The sequence below is a fragment of the Rhopilema esculentum genome, chromosome 6 (genome assembly GCF_057945365.1).
Source record: "Rhopilema esculentum isolate cy_ngs chromosome 6, ASM5794536v1, whole genome shotgun sequence".
Classification (NCBI taxonomy): Eukaryota; Metazoa; Cnidaria; class Scyphozoa; order Rhizostomeae; family Rhizostomatidae; genus Rhopilema; species Rhopilema esculentum.
In genome coordinates this window covers 6,699,381-6,725,172 of record NC_142820.1, presented here as the reverse complement: position 1 = coordinate 6,725,172, position 25,792 = coordinate 6,699,381, and the positions used below count along the sequence as shown (strand labels likewise).

Below are 25,792 nucleotides of genomic sequence, written 5' to 3'. Positions count from 1 at the left end.
CGCAGACAAAGCAAAGTGTAGGTAAGAATTACGTCTAAAAGAATACAATGTATCAAGGACTACAATTGGTTGTTGAAAAGGGCTTGAATTTTCATAGGCATGCAAATGAAGACACACATGATTTATAATTTATATAGATCATTATTAAAATGCAATGCACCAAGCGCAGACCTTTATTGAACCAGAGAAAACGACAGTCAACGAATATGAAATAAAAATAGGAAATAAAAACCAAATGACTTTGAAGACTAATGTCAAAGAAAATAGAATATTAAGAAACTTGTGTTTGGCATGAGCCATCTTGAAAAAAACAATTCGTGCCCTAAAGTTTGTGCCAACGTTTCAATGACCATAAAAAAAACAAACAATGCCTCGTGAATGGACAATGATAAAAAAGCCCGTCTGTCAGCCGGAGCCTACTCAATGCCATACTAAATTTATCTCTCAATACTTTAAGGCGCTCTTCAGTATCAATATAATAACTAATTAATAATAAATCGGCTTTGCCAAAGATACATTCGGATTCAAATTGATTACAGAAGCTGATCGATTTTGCGAAGATTGCATTTTCAATTATACTATTGTTTTATCTTTTTCAAAGAACAGAGATCAGACAAGCAATCCACTTAGAAAAATCAAACGAACAGAGAAAGATAAAAATCAGATAAAAACGTGAATACTCTTTTCAAAGGTGTCACAATATTGTCGTGACATAAGCAAACTTCTTTTCGCAGAGAATGAAACATCAGAGACATATCAAAAGCTTTGCATTGAAAATAGAATTGGTGAGCGAAATACCAAGCCTAATGTATAGGATTAGGTGAAAAGTTAATTAGATACAATGACTTGGGAAGCCGTTGTAAAGGATAGGCTTTGCATTCAAGGAATACACTACCTGAAAAAACAGTCCCAGATTTAAGATATGAAGTGAAACTGAATAAAAAATAGATTTATTATCTTCAGTCGTAATAGGGGAGTCAAGAAAACGTAAATTAAGGTTGAGGGGTTGATTGAAACTTTGTTTTCATAAGCTGACAAGTACGATAGGTCATATTGCAAAAGCAGGAGGATTCCAAATGCAAGCAAATTCTGGTCAAAGTCATTGGATTGTTTGAGTGAAAAAACGCAATAATCTCGGCAAATATATCATTCCGAATAACCTCTGCATTGATTGCAGCATAATCTTTGAAATCGATAGACAGCAGTATTTTTTATATGCTGTTTCTGCAAGAATAGGTTGGAGCTGAAATTTCTAGCAGTGGATAGCACTGCAAAAGGTAAGGTGAAGGGGTACTGTTCTCTTAAAAAACCTTAAAGGAAAAAAATGTTTGAACAATCGATTTACTTTTGCATTTTCAACTTTGTTCCACAAAATTTTAAAAAATTGGTCAACCCTAAAATACATTTTGCAAAATTATCCAAATTCAGAAAAGCGTAAATATTCCCTCTCCACATTTTTGAGGCACCCGCCTGTTTCACCGAGTTACACCCGCCTTCTCGACGGTCCCATCCCGTTACACACTTCTATCAAACTTTCAGTCTCTGTAGCCTTTTTCGCCGAACTGGAATTTTGAAAGAGTGACCATGTCAAAATGTTTTTATCACAAGATTAAAGGATGGAGTATCTAAAGAAAAGCCATCAATTCTAAATAATTCATTATTGCAAAAATAGTTGCATTTACGGAACAGAATACTACTGCTCAGGGTTTCTGGTAAGTCTGGGTTCGTAAAATTCGACTCAAACAGGATCCATAAAAGGACAAAGATACAAAATTTCATAAAGCAGATCAACAGGTTTCTCCTAAAACGTCTTAAAAAGAATGCTTTTTGAAAGCTTGCAATGGTACCAGAAAAGATCATATTAAAACGTACTTATAACATCTGACATACGCACATACGTACACTTGATCGAGGTGTCTTTCCGAAGGAGAGAGTTTGTGTAACTGTGTATGAGAATGGTTAGTAGAAGTTTTCGTGGATGCATATACTTGCTAGTCTTTTTGCAGGGTCACGGTACCAGTGGCCTTCAGTTTGCCAATATTAAAGCATTTTGTGGCGAATCAACAGACACCGGCAAAATTTGCTGTGAGCAAAAAGTATCATTTTGGCCGCGAATTATACAAATTAAGAACCAGTACATGACAAGCACTAAGCAAGCAAAACAGCTGAATGGGATCGTTTAAACACAAGAAGGGTAAAAATAAAATTGTCGCTCTAAGATATAATTTCTATGCATCATTGTCACTAACAATAGGCAGGGAAAACCAAGGCATCAAGGTCAATTGACGCAAGAATAAAACGTTTACAGTTTAGTTTAAGATACAATTGACAGTGTGGTGTTGGGAAATTCTAAAACGCAAAGTGTTCCCAACATTAGAAAAAAGTCACGTATCATAGAAGAAATGCTAAATATCTATAGTAACTTCATGTGCTAATGACCCTTGATTCTTACTTTTTCTCCTTAACCAACCTTTAATTCATCAACAATATGATTTCACTGAAATTTAGACGACAGCTAATAAACGGAATTTTGTTGGTCGATATATAACACTCGTATAAAGATATTGATTAGGCGTGTACCGGAACTCTAAGTCAGTCAGCAAGAATGCAGAGTATATCATAGACGAATTCAAGCAACGAACAGAAAAATATAAATGGTTATTTCAATCGAAACTCAAACATTAGTGAAACTCGATTCAATGGGCATTGACAAGTACAACCGTTACACAAATTAAAATAATCGATTCATAATTACGATTTGGCTTTGACAGATTGTTGGATTTGAGATAAATTGACCATTGATATAGCCATCCCATTTTGGCCACGTTACCTTAAAACTCTAAAAAAGAGGCTCAATATGAATAATCAACAGACAACACTGCGATTATTCCATGGATAAGCAAGATAGCTAGATTGACACCATAAAACGTTATGTGGACAAGAACACATATTATGTTTCCGTACTGACGACCCTCTGCGGTCGAGAGACGACCAAACAGAAAATCAGACTGGTTTCGTCATCCAAGCGTGGCAAGGGACTGTGAAAAGAATATAAAGCAGAAGCCTTATCATAGCTTGCAGAGGTTCAGCTGTGGCAAACTTTGTGCTTGACTAGAAAGAAGATCCTCTATTCGACAGCATAGAGTTTAGCAATTGCAGATGGCACTGGTAAACATTGAAAAAACAAAATTGCTGGTTCTATTCATTCTTGTAACAGAAAATACGATCTGTTACATTCTGGATGGAAAATCAAAAGGTTTGTTCGTTTTTAAACCAATTCCTTATTGATGTTAAAATTAGACTAGTCTTTTACAAAATACTAGAAATATAAGACAAGATAATTTCAGGAGAAATGCATTTTCTAGTAGCAGTTAAATTTTAATAAAAAATAACAATAATGGTTAAGAAAATCGTATCATATTTAACAAACTTTGCAGACAACCGTCTAACATATTTTCTACTACATCATCCGAATGGAATGGGCCTAAAATGGAGCGTTTTGCTAAAAAACAGTAGTTGTTTAGCATCGGCTCAAAAATTACTCTCTTTCGCACATTAGATAATAAAACTGAAGCAAGATTAGTTATGATTCAATCTTGTCAAATTTTGCAGCAGTATGAACATCAAAGTGACGCCAAAAATTGTTGAATCGTAACGCAAATTAAGCGAAACCGCATTTGAAAAGAAGCTATTTAGAGTATCTTGGCTTTACCCTCTTTCAAATTTCTGTTTCCCAAAATCCACACAGTATTGCTTTGCATTGAGGTACCTGATTGATTCGAAAGTTGGTTGCGTCACTCCCCTTATTCTTACCCATGCCTCCAGACATTTAACTGTGTGTATCCAGAGTTCTTCTGTCAAAGTCAAATGTGTGAACGAATCAATGTATATAGGTAAAGAGCCAAATTGAGAAAAAATAATTGAAGGGCTCAGAGTATCAATCTGCTGGCAAGCATGTCGTTTCTCTACATATTTTCAAAGCTTGAATGTAAGCTACGGTTTTTGGAAAACCGTAATAACTGTAAACCAGACTCTTTTATCAACGAGCAGTTTCAAACAGGATGCGTAACTGGAATGTGTGCAGTTCTCAAGTAAAAACCTTGGAGTTTCGAAACAAGAAATAACGAAGATTACAGCACAAGTAAAAAATCAGAAACATATAACATAAATAATAGAGCAAATAAATATTATCATTGCTTTTTGCAAACAAACAAGCGAGCATCTGTACATCAACTAAATAACATATGTGTGTATACAGCAATAAAAACCAAACGAGTCATAATAAAAGTCGTTCTTTCTGCAAAAATATTCCGCTAATATTGACGATTAAAACGATGAGTTGTGTTCTTTATATGTTGAACTTCTTACAGCCCACTGTATGCTCATTTTATGAATTCATTTATCGAGCGATCGTTATCATTTCAGTGCTCGAGATGGGGAGGGGGCTGGCGATGAGTTTCGTAACGAGGAAAGGGCGTAAGAGCGTGTTGAAAAGTGGTAGCAGGACAAAGAAGGGGCAGCATTTTACATCAAATAGAAAAAAGAATGGGCACTCCTCAGAACGGGCACGTACCCTCAGGGCATCCATTTCCTACAGCACTGAGGCAAAAATAGCAATTCAAGGTTCAAGGAAGTGAGTTTATTTTAATTATAGCGTACAAAACTATGGCTGTATATTTTACCTAAGGATAAGGTCAGTGGCATTCTTCTGCCACCACTTTGTGTCCAAAGAAACATTTCTTCCCTGAGTTGTCCCTTGCAGTAGAAATTCCTTAAGGTATTGATAATGTAAACGAACTGAAGTAAAACGAAACAAATCCGTAACCGAACAACGATTCCTTAAGCATCTTGCTAAAACTCTAAAGTTTGCATGGAAAGTACCTTTAGAAAAGCTAGCAAAGGCTACTTAATCAGTTCAAATTCACTATGAAAACGATCAAGAACAGGGAAAGGTCCAGAAATTGTAGTGATCCTACAGCTTATGATAGGAAAAAGGTTGCATAGAAGAGATCTTCAAATTTAGTACCCAAAACGTCTTATGCCGGCATGCCAAATGTCAGCAGTTTTTCTCATAAGTAGAAATCTGTAAAAACTCGATAAATTAAAAAATGTTTCAGTTGTGAAGCAAAATGTGACACTTTATACGATAGGTGTGGCAGTTACTCGTTAAATCTAACAAGAACCAGAACTTGTCTATTACGATTATTGGCTCTAATAGCGAGCATATTTTTATTAGCCCCTACATTGCCAAGTAGAATATAAAGGAATTCATTTGAGGCAGTTGAGGAGAATATGTATTTAGAATATCTGTTGTAATAATTATCTTTCTTTAAATTTTTTTTGATTTTATCTTTACGTTATAAGTTACTTGACATTTTGATTCGGTTTCTTCTTCACATTATTTTATCAATATTCATAGAAACGCCTTTTTTGTGTAAAGGGACATTTACATCAAAAATAACAACTGCGGCAGCTTGGACTCTCTTTTTGACCGGGTTCTGACTGGAATGATATTCCTTCTCTAGAAATAGACTTTTATGGGCTTAAAAGATTCATATTTCGCACATTTGGCTGAACTTACAATTGGAAAGCTGCATTATAGAAAGATATTGAAAACAATGCACCTAAAATTCATTATGCAGCAAAGGAAATTTACAGGCCTTTTTTCGATAAAGATTTGAAGGCAATATTTTGGTGGCAATATGGCCATTCTTTAGTATAACTTATCATTTAGCAGCATAACAATTTTTTGGGGGGGGGAGGGAGAGGGAGGAATTTAGGGTCGGTTGGAAGTTGCAAAAAGAGTTCAGGGGTTTGCTTAAAAAAATTTGAAAATTTGACATTTTAGGAATGACCGGAAAATGGATCTAGTGCATTAAAAACGTTTATTTTGAGCCTTTGTCGAATAAGAACAAAAAAAATCCCAGGCAATATTCATGAATTTGTTATTATCGTTATACTTCATAGTTTTGGCTTGAATTTGAGACGAAGTTTGAAAGTTCTTGCAATATTTTAAAATAAACTTTCAAACGCCAGAAGTTGAACACAGTTTAACGATAAAATATGAAATAAAAAAGATCTTAAATTGGAGTACTATTTTGAAAAATCAAAGCGTAAAGTGTTTCCACAAGTCAATCTTTTTTAAATCAAACTGTCAGTTTATTCAATCCTTCTCGTCTATAACCACACCCAACCCTACTCAATCCCACCCTAACCATCCCATACATAATTTAGGGACCCCGCCCCCTCTCTTCTCCCAACGCACCGGACCTACCCCCTCCATCGCAACGCCTAATCCTGTCCATCATGTCCTTCAACCTTGATGCTTCCATATACATAACAACGCTGCAATTAATACTCTATGTCGATGGCTACATTTTGTAAAATACATTCCTTTCATATTCACCTTTTTCTGTTAGCAACCGTGGTCCTTGATGAAGGATTACGTAGGGTGCTCATAAGAAACGGCCATACCAAGTTAAAGCATTGAAATAGCTCTCAGGAGTTTCTGGCTCAACTATATACACCCTCAAGTCAATTGTTTTTCTTTCCTATTCAAGATAATTCCGCTAGTCATTCTCTGAGATTGGGGTGGAACCATGTGATAATTTCTATTCCTTTTCTCCTTTCCCCTTTTTTCACTCTATGTTTCATCTGCTATTCAACATCTGTCCGTTGCTTTTGTTTCTTTTCTACGCCTTAATATAGAATTGTTCGACTCGATTCTTTAGAGGCTTTGGTACCAAGAATAAAGGGTCTTATAATTCTTAGTCTGACCATATTGGTCTTATAAACATTTTTGATTGATTTCTTCGAGCTTGTGACTTATTAGAAATTGAGTCAGTAATCATAAAGACTGTACTTTTTCGGAAAATTTAAAGAAACCTTCTAGAAAACAGCATAAAAATAAGATGTTTTCAATAAACGTAATCAAGCAATGTTATTCTGTAACTATGACCTGACCACCAAACCTGATATAAATGGCTGACAGAAAAATGTCCACACCCTGACAAAATTGTCAAGATCAAAAGTCAAACATTATGGCAACCAGCAGTATTTTCTGTGAAGTCTAATAGTTCTTACAAACATTGAATAAGGGTATTATTGACCACAATTTTGGCTAATTTTTGGAGAATGTTCTTAACAAATTAATGACAGAACTTTCATTATTAGTTAGCATGGATTAATATAGGATTAACCATACTTCTGCTAATCAGAGCTCTGCAATAGTTAACACCAGAAAATTAAAAGCTTAGAAAATCTGCTGATCGAAATTACAAATAAACTAAAAACAAGATTTTTGAAATTCTTCTGTCTAAATATGTCGCATAAATTATTAGTGAAAACAAGGTACAACAAAAAACTTTAGAATAACAAAATGCATGAATAATCGCAAATATTTGAGAGTTTGTTTATGACACGATTTGTCACATTGTGCCTTAACCATAAATCAGGTTCCGCCTGAGGAAAATATCTTTAAGACTGTTATCTTTGATAAAGAGAAGGCTAGACTGAAAAAACATAAAAACGCAGAAGAAGTAAACTCTGCAGAAATTAGCGAGACTGCCTGTCGAAAATCTTTAAGAAGTAGAGATGTTTTGAAATGTTTGAAAGAAGGCGTGTGCAAGAAACTGAAAGATAAATTATGATTGTTCGCTCGGGTGCAGGCTGCTATGGGAGTAATTGAATTTCTACGCACATCTATAATTTTCAATCCGCCTTTGCCTTTTGCCTTATAACGATGAATTAAATATGATGATTGACAAACCTCTTTCACACAATTATAAAAATGCCACAAAGACGATGTTTGTGACTGGAGCATTTTTAAAAAAGTTTTTATTGAGATTCTGCTTATCTCCCATGGTGGGATTTGCTTCACATAAAAATGAAAGCTTTTACCCTTTTCTAAATAGGCCAAGAAAGTATCATCGAGAAAGATATTATTATGGATAGGAATCTGGAGGCAGTAATTGAAGCTGCTTCCGGAAATGGCGGACGCAACAAAAGAGATGCAGTCAAATACCATCAGAAAAGATGGAGAGATGCCATTGTACCATATGCTGTTGATGCCAGTTTAGGTAAGAAAGTTCATTGAGCTTACCCGATACGTCTTTTTAAAATAAGGTCTAAATCTTGATTTCATAAAAGTTTTTTCGTAAATACGACTCTGCTGCACTTCTCCTTTCATCTGTTATGTTATTTGTTATTTGTTTAAATTAAATCAAAACATTTAGCGAACTCGAATATTGTAGACTTTTTTGTAGACTATGTAGAATATTGTAGACACTTGCAAATAATCATATGGATTGGGCAATGAAGAAACTATAATAAACTACCATTTATTGCTAATGCTAGTCAGTCATAAAAACAAGATGACTGACATTTCGATAACTGAAAGAGGCTTAGCTTTTCAGGACACATTGATAAAAAGGCACATTTTGCAGAATTTTTTCTGAATTACAGGATTTTCAGGTAGAAAAGCTCTGATGTACGCCATCGATGAATTCCATACAAGGACGTGTCTTTGGTTCACTCCGAGGAAAAATGAAAAGGACTACATTCGCATTGTTTCAGGCTCCGGGTAAATTGCATGTTTCTATATGGAGTCAGTACCAACACTCGAAATATTAGGTTGTTCTAAGAATTCATTTTTCAAAACATTAGAAAGGACAATCCACATTATTTGGTTTTTGTTAGATGGACAACGCTGGTCAATTAATGCGTGTTTTCATCTGTCACTGGCTTGTTTTATGGCTAGAAAACCATTATAATATACATCGTGCGTAACCAACACAATATAGGACGTCTCAACTGAACCTTGGCACATCACAAAGACTTTGGGTAATACACTATTTTCACTAGTACAGAACTAATTGGATGTGCACCAAAACCGTATTCCGTATTTTCATGAATATATTTTCACGAATAGAGGTCTCAAGAATCTGGGAGGTAACTGGAAGAGAAGCCACCTTTGAATAGAGCAGACTTTAGGTAGAATCTGCATAAGACAATAAGATCAAAGAAGGTTGCAATGAAAGGTGTCTTTTCCTAGAAGTTCTGGGGCACATGCCTCTGTTGACGACGTCTTTGGCAACGAGACTAATAACTGGAAACGAGACTGACTAATCTGTTGCCGACAACCTACTATTCATTGAAGATAAGTTAAATATCATAGTTTTTTTATAGATGTAGAAGGAATAGGCTAATGCTCCCCTAATGATTTCATTATGACTTTATAGATGCACCTCTAAAATTGGCAGACAAGGTGGAGAACAGATAGTGTCAATCGGCCCAGGCTGCGCAGAAAAGTTTATCGTTATGCACGAATTAATGCATGTTATGGGCTTTTTCCACGAAAACAGCAGATACGATCGAGATCAGTTTGTCAAAGTTCTTTGGTGGAATATCCAGCAAGGTTTGCAATTTACCTAGCTTCTATACCTATCACCGTTCTTTTAAAAGTCGTTTCTAAATGGCCAGCGTATCTGCTAAGATAGATGTGGCGATAACGCCAGCTTTCCTAAGACAAAAAGCATAGAGTAAAAAGCACAAAAGCTTTACAAGACTAGAAGCATATAAGACTATAAAAAATTATTTATAAGTGTTGCAAATTACAATGTCGAAGGCGCATAAAACAAATTCAGCAAAATTAATAGGGTGCACTTCCATTAGGGTTGCATCTCCACTAGTTGATCAAAACACTTGTGAATTGCACGTGAGATTCGTCAAGTACAATTGTGACACCTCCAGGCATAGACAGATGAAATCGGAAAAGTATGACTGCGTCTAAAAATAATTGTGTTCATTCATATGAATTACAAAGTTAAGAGGTTGGTATTGAAAACGCTGATTTATCGCAATGATGCTTACATTGTTTCCGATTAGATAGAAGCGACTATAAACTCTTAAAAAGTCATCAACATATAATAGGAGCAAATCGGCATCGCCTCATCTAAGTTTTTTTTCCTCGGATTCCCGTTATACCACGTACAACACATGTACGAAAATTCTATTTTCCAATGTTGCTGTCTACTTTTTCACGGTAGTAAGAGGCGCAGAAAACTAGCTTCCTGCTTATGCTGAAAGCTAAAACGGATTATATACAAAACAATGACTTTGTTCATTTACTGACAAAAGTATGAAACGGTAACTACCTTTGTTTTTGGCATGATGAACATGCAAAATTTACTGTGCACTGTACTTATTTTTCACATATTTTATGCATTTAACCGGGCTTTGGTTTTGGCGTTGCCTTTATGGCCCTATCAAAAAATCGATCCACGCGTTCGTGTCTCTGTTACAACAAGTGACGGCAGATTCACATTTCTTGATACCGGACTGATAACTGTATTCTTAGGATTTTTAATCGCACTTTCAGACAGGGTTTGTATTCAGCCTTTTTAAAGTGTAGAAGTGTCTTTGTCCTCATCATTTCGTCCTTTTATTATTAAATAGAAAATCTAACAATAAATCAGCTAAGATTTCCATTTTTTAGGCGCAGTAAAGACGCTAGGTAAACAATCATGAATAAACCTTTTTATCGTAGGTGCTGAAAAGAATTTCCTAACTTATCACCACGGAAGAATAGATACACTGTCGATGCCGTATGACATCAATTCTATAATGCACTATGACAATAAAGCATTCACTAAGAACCATCAGGACACGATGCAGGCAATCGACAATCCGGCAAAAAGCCTTGGAGGCAAAATCCTAACCAGCACTGATGTTAAACAAATTTTACTGCTTTACAAATGCAGGCGGCCTAAGCATGCAATTAGAAGAGGTACTTAAACAAAGTTCATCTAAAAATAATTTACTTTTGAGCAAAGATTCAACTGGTGTAAGACCTGGATGTCAAGTTGATTAATGGAAAATAGGTGGAAAGAGACATCTCATTAGAAATTTTTTTCTCAACATTTTTTTTATAGTAACTTTCAGACGAGAACTGTCCGAATAGAAACTTGTACAAAACACCCACTTGTTATAATTTTGGTCAAGATATATATTTTTGAAGAATTCGAGTCGCTATGTAAAAAACCAAGGAAAACATGCATAAATTATGAAATCAAATTCAATCTGGGACGATATGGAATAACGGGCGGGCAGCATCGTTTTCCTTAGATAATATCAGCCTTAGCAGATAACTTTTCATAAGGAAATAATCATTGAAGCCTTAAATGGCCATTAACTATACTTTGCTTACGTATCGAACTTGCTTTATAAACAAATGGCCTCTGTTATTACGAAAGTCTTCGTTGAACATAGAAAAATATGCTTGATTTTCAAATTTTGTAAACGAAAGGTAAAACAAAGAAAGTAAACTTTTTGCCTGAACACCCTCGGAAAGTATCTTCACCTATTCGACATTTTTCCAATCCGAAAATCATGTACACACCCTAAAAAAGTTTTCGTAGAGCATTTAGTTTCTGTGTTGGGCTGTTTCCAAAAAATCTTAGGCTTTCTCAAGTTTTAAGTAATCATCTACGAGGTAACTTAGCTTTTTGCCATAATTTCCAATTGATACGTCAGCTTCAATGTAAATTCATTTCAGAGCGGTGCAAAGACAGACGAAAACGAGGTTGCATGCTGTTTCTTGCCTACCCTGAACTATGCCTTCTCCGCAAACAATTTACATACAAATACTGCCAAAGAACCTGTCGCCTTTGCGGTAAGCATTTCTTTTATATATATGATATTGCAAACATTGAAAATCTTAGTTTAATTCATTCGCAAATTACAGTACTTCATGCTGAGGGAGAATTGACTTGCTAGTGATGAGTGATGGACATTGAAGTAGTTCTTACAAAGACAGTGTCGATTAGAAGAGAAAGAGTATCGTGTTTTAGTGGACTGAAAAGAGACCTTGGATAGCAAAGTTGGCGTCTTGAGAAATAAGATACCAAATGTTAACAGTTGAAATAGCATATCAGGCACAAGAAAATACTACATTGTGGTCGTAGTCTGATGCTCTTCGCATGAGAAATTTCAGGCTGGTTTGAAACTCATGCCGTCCTGAGTTCAATTCGCTGTTTGGTCAAATCCCTTGAGTGTTCACAAGATAAGGGCGAATTGAAACTCCCGCCGCCCTGAGATTTAATTCGGTTTTCAAACCGGTTTGAATTTTCAAGCCGGCGTGAAATATTCGTGTGAACACAATAATTTCAAATTTGGGGGAATCTGAACTTGCAAAATCAAAACTATACGGTCTCAAAATTTTTGCTAGATACACGGAGTCTTCCGTTGACACTCTAAAATGCGCTAGCCATTCCCCTGCTAACAATACACCATCCCATATATATGTCATCATTTCTCTGTGCGTCCGGTTTTCTTCCAATGTCGTCCCTTCTTTATAAACCTATTCCTGAGTTGACTATACCTTGTTTTTACCCTAAATTGCTTGATAAAATTTCCTGTTATAGCGGAATGTGTCAAAGCGCAATATTCATAAATTCATTTCAACCGATTTGAAATACCCATGTGAAAGCGAAGAAAATTAGCACACCCGAACTGAACTCAGGCCGGCGTGAGTTTCAAACCGGCCTGAAATTTTTCACGTGAAGAGCCTCGTATAAAGCAAGGGTGGGCACAACCCAACCAGCGAGTGAAACATTTATTGACTGATAAAAACATACAATAAAAGGCCAATTATGCAAAAAGGAAAAATAAATAAACTATTGTGGTAGAATGCAGCCAAATTTCGTTATTCTAAAGACTATGCACACTGAAAAAATATTATCTGCATAAGAATATCATCATTGTTGTTTTTAGACGATCACCGTCGTTTTTATTACCCTTGGCCCACTTTTGAAGAATCTTGCCAAAAATTTTTAAGGATCTGGCCAAATCTCCTAAAAGTTTTCCCATCTGTCCCGTTGTTACAAATAACTTAATCCTCTAATACATATTTTTTTGTACCATTTCTTTTGTCTAATGGAATAAATGTTTTTAAAAATCATGATAAAATCTCTATTTCAGAGGCTAAATCAAACAGGCATGGAAATAAATAACGACCATGTGAGCTGATGTACTTAGTAATTGGTCTGCGAATGTCGGAGACGCTTCAACAAAGTATGGCCCTTATTTGGCAAATACTCCAGACAAACCTGCAACACACAAAAAGTATTAAGGAGACTTATCCTTGGAGACTGTGGTTTCTCTCCTCAAAAAGACTATTTAAAAAGAAGCTATGGCTTAACTTTCGGCAGCATTTTCATTAGAGTTATCTCGATTACTTTGCGAAAGAACAACGTCTGGGTGTAATCTTGGCAGCTTAAGTTTGTTTTTCTTGAAGTTGTTACAAATGAAGGAGGGCATTTGCATTCGGGGTGTTCGTTAAGGAAAATCCAAAAACCTAATCCAAAGGCAGACGAATGACTAGAGTCAAGTTACACAGCACATCTGTTTAGCCTGAAGATTTATTTTGTTTTCTCTTAACAGAAATAGCCTTTTGTGGTGCTAATAGTGATAGGTACTGAGAGATTCAACGTATTTGTTCATTATACAATGCCTAAGCACTAGGATACCTGATGTAGACAGACAGATAAAATAAACTCTAAATCATGCTCATTAGTAGAGTGATAAGAGTCAGCAAATTTGAGCTGCTTCAAATTTCAAACTGATGCTGCTTAAAATCAAAACTAAAAATTGTGTTGAAACTTATGCCGTCATTATTTGGCTCAAAGGTGCTGTAAGTATTGTTGATACCTTTGCTGCTAGCAACACTGTGGTCGTCCTCCAACGCACAAGCGCACACAAAATATTGACAGTTTGAAGGTAAAAGATAGCAGGGGCGAGTATTCAGTCTGTCGCATTCGGCAAATTGAAAATGCAGGAAGTCTTCTGAGGTGAATTGAGAAACCTCATAACCTTTTACTGGAGTATTTCACTGATTTACTAGCATTGATTGCGGGCATAGTGTGAATAGATAAGATAAAGTGAATTTTCAGCGTAAAAAAGAAGGCAGTTTATCAATTTTCAATCAATTATTAATCAAACCGGATTACCAGAACTTATAATAAGAAATGTTTGTAACTGGGCAGAAATTACAGAAGGTAATGATTGATACCTGACGTATAATTTGAAATAAAAAACCTAAGATCTCATTCACAAATACAAATTAGTTAAAATCTACAAACAGTATTTGGTAGATATCATCTCCAACGCTTAGACCCAGTCGTTTAAAGATATATCTTTTCATGCTTAGTAAACAATTAATAATTATTCATAATCAGTAAGAAGGTGTATAATTTTTCCTTACTTGACAATACGCGAGAATCGTATTTACTTTTACTCATATTTTGCTCTACTATCCCCAGTTTGTTTTATTACGTCTTACGGTTTCTCAGGTGTGGCATTATTTGTTGCTGTCGAATTATTGGTTAGTTACTTCTCGTATCAAGACATGTAAATATGTAATATTAAAAATCAACTAATCAACATGCAAATATATTCTACTTGATAAACGGCGTTTTTTTCACTTCTACTTCTTATTTGCTACCGTCAGATAACAAACGTTAGTTGGATTGTTGAAGATATTGGTCACTTTTTAGATATAAAAATAGCTCAATTCTTCGATTAAGCACTTAAGGGATTTACTTGCCAGAAATGTTTTTTTGGGGCTTTTTCGAAAAGAATTTATTTGAGAGACGATTTATGTAAAGGCGAGAGCTTAATGATAGCATGTAAAATTAGCACAGACACTACTATCGCACTCCTGTGACTATCGCTAGGAGAGGGGGGGAAGGCTCTACCCCTTCTCTATCTCAGGCGACCCCCTGAGTGCGAGTAATTTTTAACACGTGACCTGTGCGGAGCCAATTTTTTCAAATCGAGGTTTATACACCTGTCTTTTTTGAGGCTAATCTGCATACTCTACCGCAGGGCCACTGGCAAACCCGCGTAGCGGGCTTCGTAGGGGAGCTTCCACTACTAAAAAGGATAGCAAAAATTTGTTCATATCTAATTTCAGCCTTTTAGCTCTGTTGAAATAACACGTTTTTTAATTTCCAATACCTTTCTGGATTGCCTGCCGTTAAATTGATAACAGAAACAAAATTTAGGTCACCGTGGAGGCTTTATTTGGTGGTATGTAAGATGGATATGATTTTTAGGATAAACGATCAAATAAGCTCACATTGGAAAACATTAGGGTGTGGGGACCTATCTTGATTTTTTTCACATATATTTAATAAGCTTATTTGAGATTCGTTGCTTGTTTGAAGACAAACTTAAAGATAAAAGATGAAAATATAGATGACTTGTAACATTAGCTCGCTCTAGTGAAATTAGATTTATTGACCTGAAAAAGCATAAGATATAGTTAAAAATGCCAATCTTCACCAAAAAATTTATCGTTATGGTGTTGAACACCAAAAATGTCCAGTTGGCATAGATTTTGTAGAGCAAATTTGCCAGATGTTGACGTCAGTTCGAAAACTGAAGCGTTCAATTTTGATGTACTACAAGGCTCATGCCTTGTCCCCTTTTCTACCTTATTTATATCAATGATTTCACACTAATTGTAAATGATTCTTCTTTTGCCATGTATGTATGCTTACGTTATCAATTTGATGAACTTATCATGCTTTTTAGGCGATTATCAGTCAGTCATTATCTTTGTTAGTTAGTTAGTCGATTTGTAGAGAAGAGGAGAAAATCAGAAATAGCTCTCATAATAAGTCCATTTACAAACAATTGACCTCCCTCTAATACCACGATGATTACGTTATCCAATAAAAATTGACGGCCATATTAGCTTATGCAAATTGCTTCCTAAGAAGATGATTATGAGGCTTGACTTATTTTGCATAATCTGAATATAAATGAAGAAAATCATATTGCTAAGAATACAGGGCAGAGAATTCTGTGCGAATATTACAAGTGGGAATGGTTGTAAGATAAAAGGGATCTGAACTAGCTAGGCAAATCAACAAGAGTAATAATTGGAGGCTTATTGAAACTTGGAAGCAAAACGATGCAAACTACGTTTAAAGCAAATTGGCAGTGATTGGTTAAACCTTTCGATTGAGTTGAATCCTTCTTACTTGCAAGCTTTGAGCCTCTTTTTTGGGGAATATTGGCGTGGAATAGCCTCGATTCTGGGCTCTGAAAAATACTGGTTGCCTCCTAATAAGATTTAAATCTACCACGCCAGGTTTATTTGATGCCGGGGATAGAAGTATGTGGAAATGCAAAAAATATAAAAAGATGCAGAAAAGAGAGAAAATGCGCAATATTTCACTAGCAAAGGCTTCCACTACCAAAACACCAACTGATTGCTTCATGGCTTTTTAAAAACGGGTCAATAGAAAGCAAGCTTTAGCTTCCAATTTTGTCATGAGGCGTATATGTATGCGTGTTTGGGACTCAACCTACTTAGAATAGCTCAGCAGAAATCCAAACAAAATATAATTAAATACTCTTTAAATAAAATATTTAAAAATTTGACCTTAGCAGTCCTGCTACAGTATAAAAAGAAAAGGTTCTCGAAAAAGCGAGTTGTTTATTTGAGACTTGGTTTAGAGAAAATGCAAAAGTCCTGAATCTGCAAAAAAGGAACAAAAAGTAAAAACTCTCCTTGGTTCACCCTAACTAAACCAGCTAGCTTTATACAGAAATGGTTGGTTAGATTGTAAGCTTTATCCACTATTTTCACTAAACTGGGTTGTGACTTGGCCCAAGTTAAGTACCAAAAAACAGATACTTATACACCCCTAGGAACCAAAACTGACTTAGACAAAGAAGCGACATCAATCTGATTAAACCACGATAAGTCAATTTTTTATCTCATTTAAATCTCTTATCTGGATAATTAAATATGCAAAGTTGTCTCTCTTTCACAGATCGCAAGATTAGACTTTACATGGCCCAATCGAAAATTAAGTTCGGTACCTCAAGGAGATAACAGGGTTCAGGGAGCTCTATGAAGATTTATGTTTTCCATACAATTATCGATTAAATCTTTTCCAACGACGTTCAAAGTTAGCCAAAATGAAATTTAAGAAATTCCCAAAGTTCATCTAAGGAAATGAGTTGCTTTCTCTTGGGGCTGCTAACTTCTTCAATGGTTCCATAACTAAGATATCATAACTTTTGCTGCTGCAAAAGTAAAGGAATAGAAAGTCAAACCATAGTTTGAATCAATTATGCTTAACTATACGTTATAAAATGCTGAAAGGCTAGTCTGCACTTGGAATGCACAAACATATATTATTTTTGAACTTTCTGTGTGAGTAACAACTCTTTCGATACATGACGTGTTTCTGTTATATTCCAGTCCAAAATTCGAAATTTTGATTCTCTAGCTGTGGCACTGCAGCCCTAAGTTGACATTTCCAATGCAGAATTTTTTAATGTCTTTCAATGTATTGATTTACCGCCTCTCCCTTTCATCTAACAGCGTCTCGCGATTTTTCCGTTCTAGATAGAACTCATTACTAGTATGTTCAAAAACTAGCCATAGTTATGTTCATTGAATCCTCGCTGTGTAGCTATGTTTGACCTGCACACATTGAAGTGGTGCAATCCAATCTATATGTCACCGTTGCCTATTAATAATATTTTAAAAATCTTGTTTCAAGAATTAAACTTTTCTTGGCACAGCTACACAGTTTTGGGTATCGATCTCCACAGCATTACAGCTTGTCAAAAAGGACGGACTCTGTGGAAAAGAATTCTCAAGCGTGACGTCACAAAACTATTTTTAAAATTTTGGAATTTTAACAACATAGCATAAAAGAATAACAGGAAATATTATATCAAAATATTCAAAATCAGTTAAATATGTCAATTTGAAGTTTTCTAATGGATCTCTGGTATTCTGACTCGGTTCATAAAGCTATGAACAGAGACCAAATTACAGAGGTTTGATGGGGAAAGAGCCAGTGTTCATGTGATCTCAGCCAATTCGTGACACATTTAACTGATTTTGCACCGATGATGCTCTTTTAGCTTCATGGAGCCAAATTGACTTTGCGACGTCATCACTTTGCGACGAACTCTTTTATAGTTATTGGCAAACTACAGCAACTAGTTTCATTCTATAAGTAGATCTGCGCAGTTTACAAAAAAGACCGAAATGACAAATGCTTAAATTTTAGCAAATTTCCATGCAATTTTGTTTCTCTTCATGAATTTAACTTCATTTATCATTGTGATAAACAATTATGTGAATAAGACAGCTAATGCCCATATCCAAGTAGCGATTGGAACAAAATTGCCAGTCAAATTTCCTAAAAGTTCAATGAATGTAAAGAAAGTTCTTAATCTGTTTAATATTTTCATTTAAAATTCAAGGTTGGTTCATAGCACAGCCATCGGTTATTCCGATATGTTAATCAAATTCTTTTTTCGTATTCAAAAATACGAGCAGTGTCTGACATTGAGCAAAAGCGAAGAACCTTATAGTCCAATATGGATGGGAAAGTAATCTCGATGGGAAAGCATTTGCTTCATTTTGAAAATCAGCGTCCTATCTCTCTCGTGTCCTACCTTAAGTGAAATCCCCAAATCACTAATCGCGCACTAACCCCACCTGGCAGCCTTTCTACACCAACGAATAAAAACCAAAGTTAATCTCAACGTCGCTAGTCTAGCAAATACGCTTCAGTTGCAAGTGTGGCAAAAACAAAGTCCAAGTTCATTGAGTTAAATTCGCTGGAGTGGATCACAAGAACAGTTACCCATTGGCTGGGTACCTGGCCAAAATCGTATTTGTCGCAAAACCGTTCTTATCTGTGCTTTAATCGTGGATTACGAGGGTTATTAATAACAGCAGAAACTTGAATATCCCTTAATCTATCACATAAAAATCTTCCAATCTATCATTATAAAATAGATTATTCGTCATTAATTTCAAATAAAGATCTCTTAGCTTCTCATAACGTGGAAAATACTCCTAAAAGAATCGGTTGAATTCGAAAAATGTGGCTATTCTATGGCAGAACTAGGTTTGACATCACTGATGGTGGTGCCATACTTAGTGGGTTGAATTAGATTGATAAAGAGCTAGCCTCTCAGCCAGTTGTAAATTTTACATGCAGACTGTGTTTCTGTAAAAAGGTGAATTAATACATAAATGTACCTGTCGACTATTCTCGATTATCAGCCCTAAAAATCCAGGATATTTACAAAGATTTCGACGAAGAGTTTAAAAAAGCTCACCCTGGGTACCAGACTCACTATATAAAATACATAGTGAGTCTGGTACCCAGGGTAAAAAAAGCTATGCATTGTGCAGAATATTTCCAAAATAAGGTTTATGATAGATACGTACTCGGTCTATTTTTCACCAAATGCAATTTCAACCTTTATGACATGATTGGGAAATATCCGTTGCCTTTTGCTGGTTGATCATAAAATCATGAAATCATGAAGAAGTTAGCAGCCTCAAGATCGAGTGAGCAAGTTGCAAAGGGCATAAATGCGACTTGCGTTCTAGTTCATGCCTATATTGCATAGCATGCATGAAATGTATTCGACAGTAGTTATTGCTGATCAAGAATCAAAAGCTTAAGAGCAAACAATTGCTTTCCAGCTTTTTGCTAAAAAGCATCGACATCGCTACAAGTCATGATGTAACTGTCTCCTTTGCAGTGACAGTGGTGGTATTCGCGCTTTCGAATAACATCGTTTGTTCCAAAGGTCTTTTAGGTTCGGAAATTCCAACGTTTCATAATAGCTTTCTCTGCGGATTTTTTTAATCTTTCTTTACTTAAAAAATCCGAGATTCAATTACTGGTCCACATTTTTCATAAATTCCCCATTCCACGTCATTATTTCTTAATTCTCAAAACCTGTCTTTTAACGTCTTAATCTTTCAGGTTTAAATATTATATCTTGTTTACGTCAAACATATTTTCTCAGTTAAAGACTTTATTCTTTCATGTACATCCGTTTCAAATGCTTTTGGTCTCCTTCGTAATGACTTCGGCAGTTTTCTTCTGAGTACAAATTCATCGTTTCATGGAACGCTGTTTGATTTAAGCAGACGATCCAAAAATATCAAAGAAGGACATTCCTGTTTTGCTACGGTTTCTAAGTCCATTATCGTGGAAAATGTAATTGGCACTACAACAAAACCTCAGTCAGATACTGTAGATAACGGTAACCATCAGACAGCGAAAAAAAATCTTGTCCCAAAGATTTCTTTGAGCAGTGAAAGCTTTTCACAGACGAGTAGCCCACAAATAATGGACATCTCTCTGCAAAGTGCAGAAGCTGGCACCATAGGTCCAATAAAAATTTTCACGCTGCTTTTAAATTTTCCACTGGATAAAATTCGTTGATAAAATCCAGCAAATGTAAAAGAAATCATTCTGAGAACTTAATTTAAAATAGCATGTGAGAACATCTCCCCATGCCAATAACATGATAATGGCAACATTGTCTCTTAAAAAAGTCTATAGACAAGATCCTGTCTTTCAGGCTTTTGTTTCATCTATGATTACATACAGTTTCAAAAATAACAAAAACGTATCTCACTAGATTACATAAGGAAATATCTTCAGAGGCAGACTGTATCAGCGTATCTCCCATCTTTAATGTATCAGCGGATGACTACGAAATCCTTAACACACCTTGTTAGTTTTATGTAAAAATAAAGAAGTCAGTAGTGGGTTTCTGATGAGGATAAAGCACTTACGTAAGATTTTCACCCAATTATAAAACTGTTAAGGTGATAATCCTTTGGTATTGCAAGGTAGGTCAGTAATGGATATGACAACTATATGTGTGGTGTGTCAGGTTTTAATAAACGTCTTTTTCACATTGTTTGGTGTCTTTGGTCTAATTTTAATGAACGATTTAAGCTGCAAAGCAGGTTTCTGTACAGTTTCACATAACTTATCAGTTGGGGATGAGAACAAGGTGCAATCCGAGGTAAAATCTGTATCCAGGTTGCTCAAATTTCTTCAAAGGCAAATGCTCAATTAAGTGTTAAAGTGTATGCGTTTATAATCACGTGTTGTCAGGTAATAATTTATCAAAAGTTTTATTTAAATTAGACATAAATTTGAACATAGCTATTGCCTCTCGATCCACAAAAGATAATTTATGCCATCACAAAAACAGTAAATAAATCTGGCTTTTCCAAAATAATTAACTTTATGGGACACTAACGTCATACACAAGAATACAAGCTAACCAAAATCTAGCTTTGCTTCGACCACAGACTAGGAATTCTGTGAAGTGACTGTCTCTTTTGTCATGATATTATTAACAAATGTATAATTTAACAAATGTTGATTTATTATTATTTAGGAACTTCAGCTACGGTTGACATTTAGAAATGAGACGTATTAAGGAACTTCAGCTAGGGTTCACAAATAAAGAAGCAGAGACAAACACGTAGATGAAACACATTTAACGTACCTTTTCAACGTGTCTGACAAGCCGCTTTGAATTTTCTGCATCTTGACACCTTTTCATTCAGCTTTTTATCTAAAATACAAATTATAAAATTTCAATTTAATTTAGTTTCACAGGCGTCACATTGGCCTTCTTTTTGCCATACAGACATATTGCAAGTATACAGTATCAAAATGCACTTTTTCAACCCTAAAACAACTCTCTGCTTATCAAAATATAATTATTTTGAAAAACACAGTGGAGCAATAAGTTTTCATTCAGACCTTCATATTGATAGCTTCAGTCTATGTGGACGCTGTGGTAGGGAGTTTGAAATTTTATTCGATTCAAAAAGAATATGTGCAGAATTCAATGCAATGCATATTCATTACCGTTTATAAGAAACGCGGCATATATAATTCACCCCTATTTAAATTCATAAATCTAAAATATTTGCTTTTTAATACATGAAATAATAATAAGATTGAATAACATTGATCAGTTGTTGCAAGAAAATGTCGCCATTCTTTATTTCAAATTCGGTGTGAAAACTTTGTGCTTCTGTTTCTTTATTTTGATAAACTACTCATACGTGGCGACAAAAAGTTATTCCGTCACTGTAGCAGTTTACCAACAGGGTATCACTTGGATAAAACAGCTAGTTCATTTTGAGCCCATCACGTCATCATTTTCAAGTGACTTATGGCAAAGCTTTTTGTTTAACAGAGCGTTAACCAAGTACCAAAATAAATACACAGGAGCTTCCACTCACACCATATTACATAGAGTGGCAAGTCATTCAATCGTAGAACGATTCTTAAGAATTAAGCAACACGACAAAAGACTCCGCATTAATTGAATTTTATCGGTTACTTGACAGAGAACGAAGAGGGTTATTAATTCATCGAATGATCTATTCCAGAAAAACCCCCACGTATGATATTTACCAGGAGACAAACAAAACTTGCAGAATTATATATCTGCATATTAATCTATCCAAAATCATTCCAAATTTTGTCAACTGTAATTAGATCGCAGCGATAATTTACGAAATCAAGTAACGGAAATAAAAGAGTAAATGAATCGAGTTCATAGCCTCTTGTCTTCAAAATCTCTGAGCTGTCCATGTTCTAAACAGGAACCTTAACTTTTCGCTATAAAATTTTGCCTTATCTGGATAGAAAAGTGAATGAGCTATATATCTCAAAGACGAGGAAGAGAATTAAGAAAGCTCGAGGTAATGTATCGATATATAACAGCACTACTAATAATCAAAGGATCGACTTCTTTGTGTTGTCTGGAAGACATTGACTCTGGAAGAATGGGAAAGAAACAGAAAAGGACAGGACTGGCAATGTTCTTTTTAGTTTGCAATTTGGAAGTGTTCCTGACAGTGATGACGACCTCTGCATACTTTACAAAGAGCAATATTGCATTGGAAAGTAAATCAGCTGAATGATTCTTAACCTCAAATTGTGATCAAACTTCAAAACTAAACTAAAGCATCTTTCGTCGACAGCTATAACAAAATCCGCTTTGCAAATGAATCAAGGCATTTTCTTTCATCAGCCCTGACAACCTTTACTTAATGACATTTTGTTGTAACTGACGTGATCATAAATATTTTGAACGGCTTTGAATTCTCTTTAATCTTTCATATCAATCATTTTTCATCCAACCAGTTTTGTGGAAAGGCAACGCCCCTTTGAACGAGTCCCTGATAGATATAGTCACTCTCAGATTAAGCAGACGTCAGCTGTTTCTAACGAGCTTGGCTTTTCTGTTGTAGCGAACAATGGATGATGAATTCCAAACTGTGCCGTGACCACCACAGGAAGGTGTTTCGATCACGCCAATAGTTTTCACCAAACGAAAAAGGTTATTCGAATATTCAGCCACAAGTTAATCCTTTTCATAAACAGTAATTCAGATGGCCCAACCTTTTGCATCAACAATGTCTGCCACCAAATTTATATAAAAGCCAAATGCACGTGCCCTACAAAGTCGTAGGTTCTGGGATGCACATTATACCACAAATTTCTTTCGACACAAAATAATAAAAATCTTGACAATTTCATACTTCTTGTGGAAAGCTTAATAGCTTGCCCTTTTTAAGATAAAAGTTCAGTAGTTAAATATTATTACTTATATCCCTAACACAAAGCAATATTTTTAGATAATTAAGCTTTTGAAAAACCCCGTGCGTAATAGCCATAAAGATGGTTGATGCACAGAGATGGGTATGAGTAGATAGATAGATAATTCTCTTAATATCTTGGACTCTTTCCGAAATAAACTATTCCCTTTAAAATTACTCTATAATAGAGCACTAAAATACATATCATTGGTTTGTTAAATGAAAGTGCATCTTTCACCTGTATTAAAAAATTTTTGTTACACATGTTTTGGTCCAACTTCTATCAGAGCATGCTAGCAATTACACAACTTTGTTTGCATGTCCAAGGTTTGGCCTATATTTATATAATAGCTTTACATATCAGCTTTTCAAGTTCAAGTGGAGAGCTAGGCAGAGACTAAAATAATTGATTTTCTCACAACTGACAACCACTAATGAAAGGGAAAATGTTTTGGTTATCACAGAGCAAGAATTATTTGACCAAATTCTCTTATAATTCATCTACATAGAAAGGAAATCAGAAGTGAGTAATCTATTATAAAATTTTGAACTGAAAACGTTATATCAAACAGATTATTATAATATCAACAGACACCAGAAGCCATTATTATCGTCTGCTACTCAAGAGAACTGGTTTCAAAATGTATGAATCCAATGGCGACTTTTGGTATTGCAGGGACCGGGGCCAATAACATCTGTAGGTCATTGTTCTTTACCACTGTTTTCTTTCTTAGGTACAGGTCTCTTTTTGATACCATAAGCACAGAGCTTGAGGACATAGCCTCCCTGAACCTACTTAAACTGCCACAATATCAATTATAGGTCAAATAGTTTATTTATTCAACATCCAATTTCTTATACTTACATAAATTGGGGCTCTAGTCCTCAATTAATTGCATAATATCATGCAGAATAGGTAGCTTGTAGTGAACCATTATTTAGAGAATGATGGCTACTCAAGTTCAGTAGCCAAGTATACATGAAATCTTTACTTAAGTTATTGTTCAAGAGTGCAAATATTTGTTCACTATCTTTATTGCCAGGGTCAAGATTGATTTCAGCAACAATCATTTTTATTTAAGGTGTTTTCAATACCTTTGACGAGTACTAGTAGTTTAGATTGCATTGATCTTAACCATTGAAATATTTCAATGAATTTCACTGTTTGGTTGCTGTGAATTGTTCTGCTGCTGGTTGGTATTGAGCTAATGATGTGAACAACTGGTTAACAACTTGTACTCATTATTGAAAAAATACCTTCAGTAAACAGAACTTTGATGAACTCACCATAGTCTCATGTATTGGGGAATTTTCTAGTCTACTCGTCTTTAAAGAAACTTGCAGAAAATAATAAAAGAAAAAAGAGCAGAGCAGAGGTAAGAGCAGAGAATCCAGACTTATTAAGAACAAACAATAATCTAATCATAAAAAATAAAAAATTTAAGGAGCTATGAAATTCTATCTTAGTTGAGTATAAAATTTTAAAAACTAGCTCAATATTCAAAGAAAAAAATTAAAATTAAAAAACCTGATAGCTTAAAGAAATAATTTTGACCCACATGTAGTATATCCCATACTACTTTTGGCATCATGATGCCTTTCGGAAGGAAAATGAAAATTTGAAGGTTCAAATATTTTCAAGATTGAGCAGGAAGATTTATAGAAATAAATAGAAAAAGTAGTGTCAAGCTCCCATGTAAAAACCAGATCTGAAACAGACTATCTGTACTAGAGGTTTTTAAATGCTTAACCGGTATAGCAAAAAAAGCATTTTACAATTATTTCACTAAGGAAAGTCACAATAAAAATACTGGCAAAAACAACAAAAGCAACATCACTCCAAAACTTAGGGAAAAAGGGACATAAAACCCTATTAAACCATCAACCCAATAACCTACAAACTGAGACATCACTTTTGAAATTTGAAGCATCCAGCAAGAAGACGAACCTAGATTTTCAACTATTAATAAATTAATACCTTTAATATATGTGATACTAAATATTTTATCTTGTAAATCTTTAGCTTCTATACTATGTAAATTTTGAACTTTAATTCCTAAAATTTTTCAATTTCTATTCTTGTAAATTTTTAACTTTCATTCTTGCAAATATCAACTTTTGTTTATTAAAAACAGGACTTGATTGATACCACCAATTCAATTTACTGAATAAATTAACCTGTATAAACATAACATATTATTGAAAACAGCAACTGGTCTACCTCCTTCAAAAGAACATAAACTTATATAGAGCATTATTCTCAAAGATGGAATTCCTTGATGTCATATGAACTGAATTTAAACTTAA

General features: G+C 35.0%; 2 protein-coding genes across 5 annotated transcripts in view; one reads left to right on the top strand and one right to left on the bottom strand.

Annotated features, from left to right (window-relative positions):
* The window catches only part of LOC135686673 (zinc metalloproteinase nas-4), a 43,652-nt gene that overhangs the window by 4,701 nt on the left and 13,159 nt on the right, over positions 1-25,792 (bottom strand). The window contains exon 8 of the mRNA XM_065202954.2: positions 21,373-21,441. The gene's annotated coding sequence lies outside the window, so the exon portion shown is untranslated. The remainder of the gene's footprint in view (positions 1-21,372; positions 21,442-25,792) is intronic.
* LOC135686672 (zinc metalloproteinase nas-13) lies at positions 1,236-15,471 on the top strand. Of its 4 annotated transcripts, XM_065202952.2 has the most exons (7): positions 1,239-3,256; positions 7,914-8,078; positions 8,464-8,581; positions 9,240-9,415; positions 10,547-10,786; positions 11,555-11,671; positions 12,979-15,461. In XM_065202952.2, exons 1-7 carry the CDS (start codon positions 3,160-3,162, stop codon positions 13,008-13,010), a joined length of 945 nt encoding a protein of 314 aa, XP_065059024.2. In that variant the 5' UTR covers positions 1,239-3,159; the 3' UTR covers positions 13,011-15,461. The 4 variants fall into 4 exon arrangements, with proteins under 4 accessions (XP_065059023.2, XP_088965150.1, XP_065059025.2 ...); XM_065202951.2 differs by having other exon boundaries at positions 1,236-3,256; positions 11,555-15,471; XM_089109024.1 differs by having other exon boundaries at positions 1,236-3,256; positions 4,426-8,078; positions 11,555-15,471.

Bases quoted from the DNA above. Each gene is read 5' to 3' on its own strand.
- LOC135686672 (XM_065202951.2), top strand. From the start codon at position 3,160: ATGGCACTGGTAAACATTGAAAAAACAAAATTGCTGGTTCTATTCATT. The intron at 8,079-8,463 runs GTAAGAAAGTTC...TCTGAATTACAG, and splicing joins TGCTGTTGATGCCAGTTTAG to GATTTTCAGGTAGAAAAGCT. The intron at 10,787-11,554 runs GTACTTAAACAA...AATTCATTTCAG, and splicing joins TAAGCATGCAATTAGAAGAG to AGCGGTGCAAAGACAGACGA.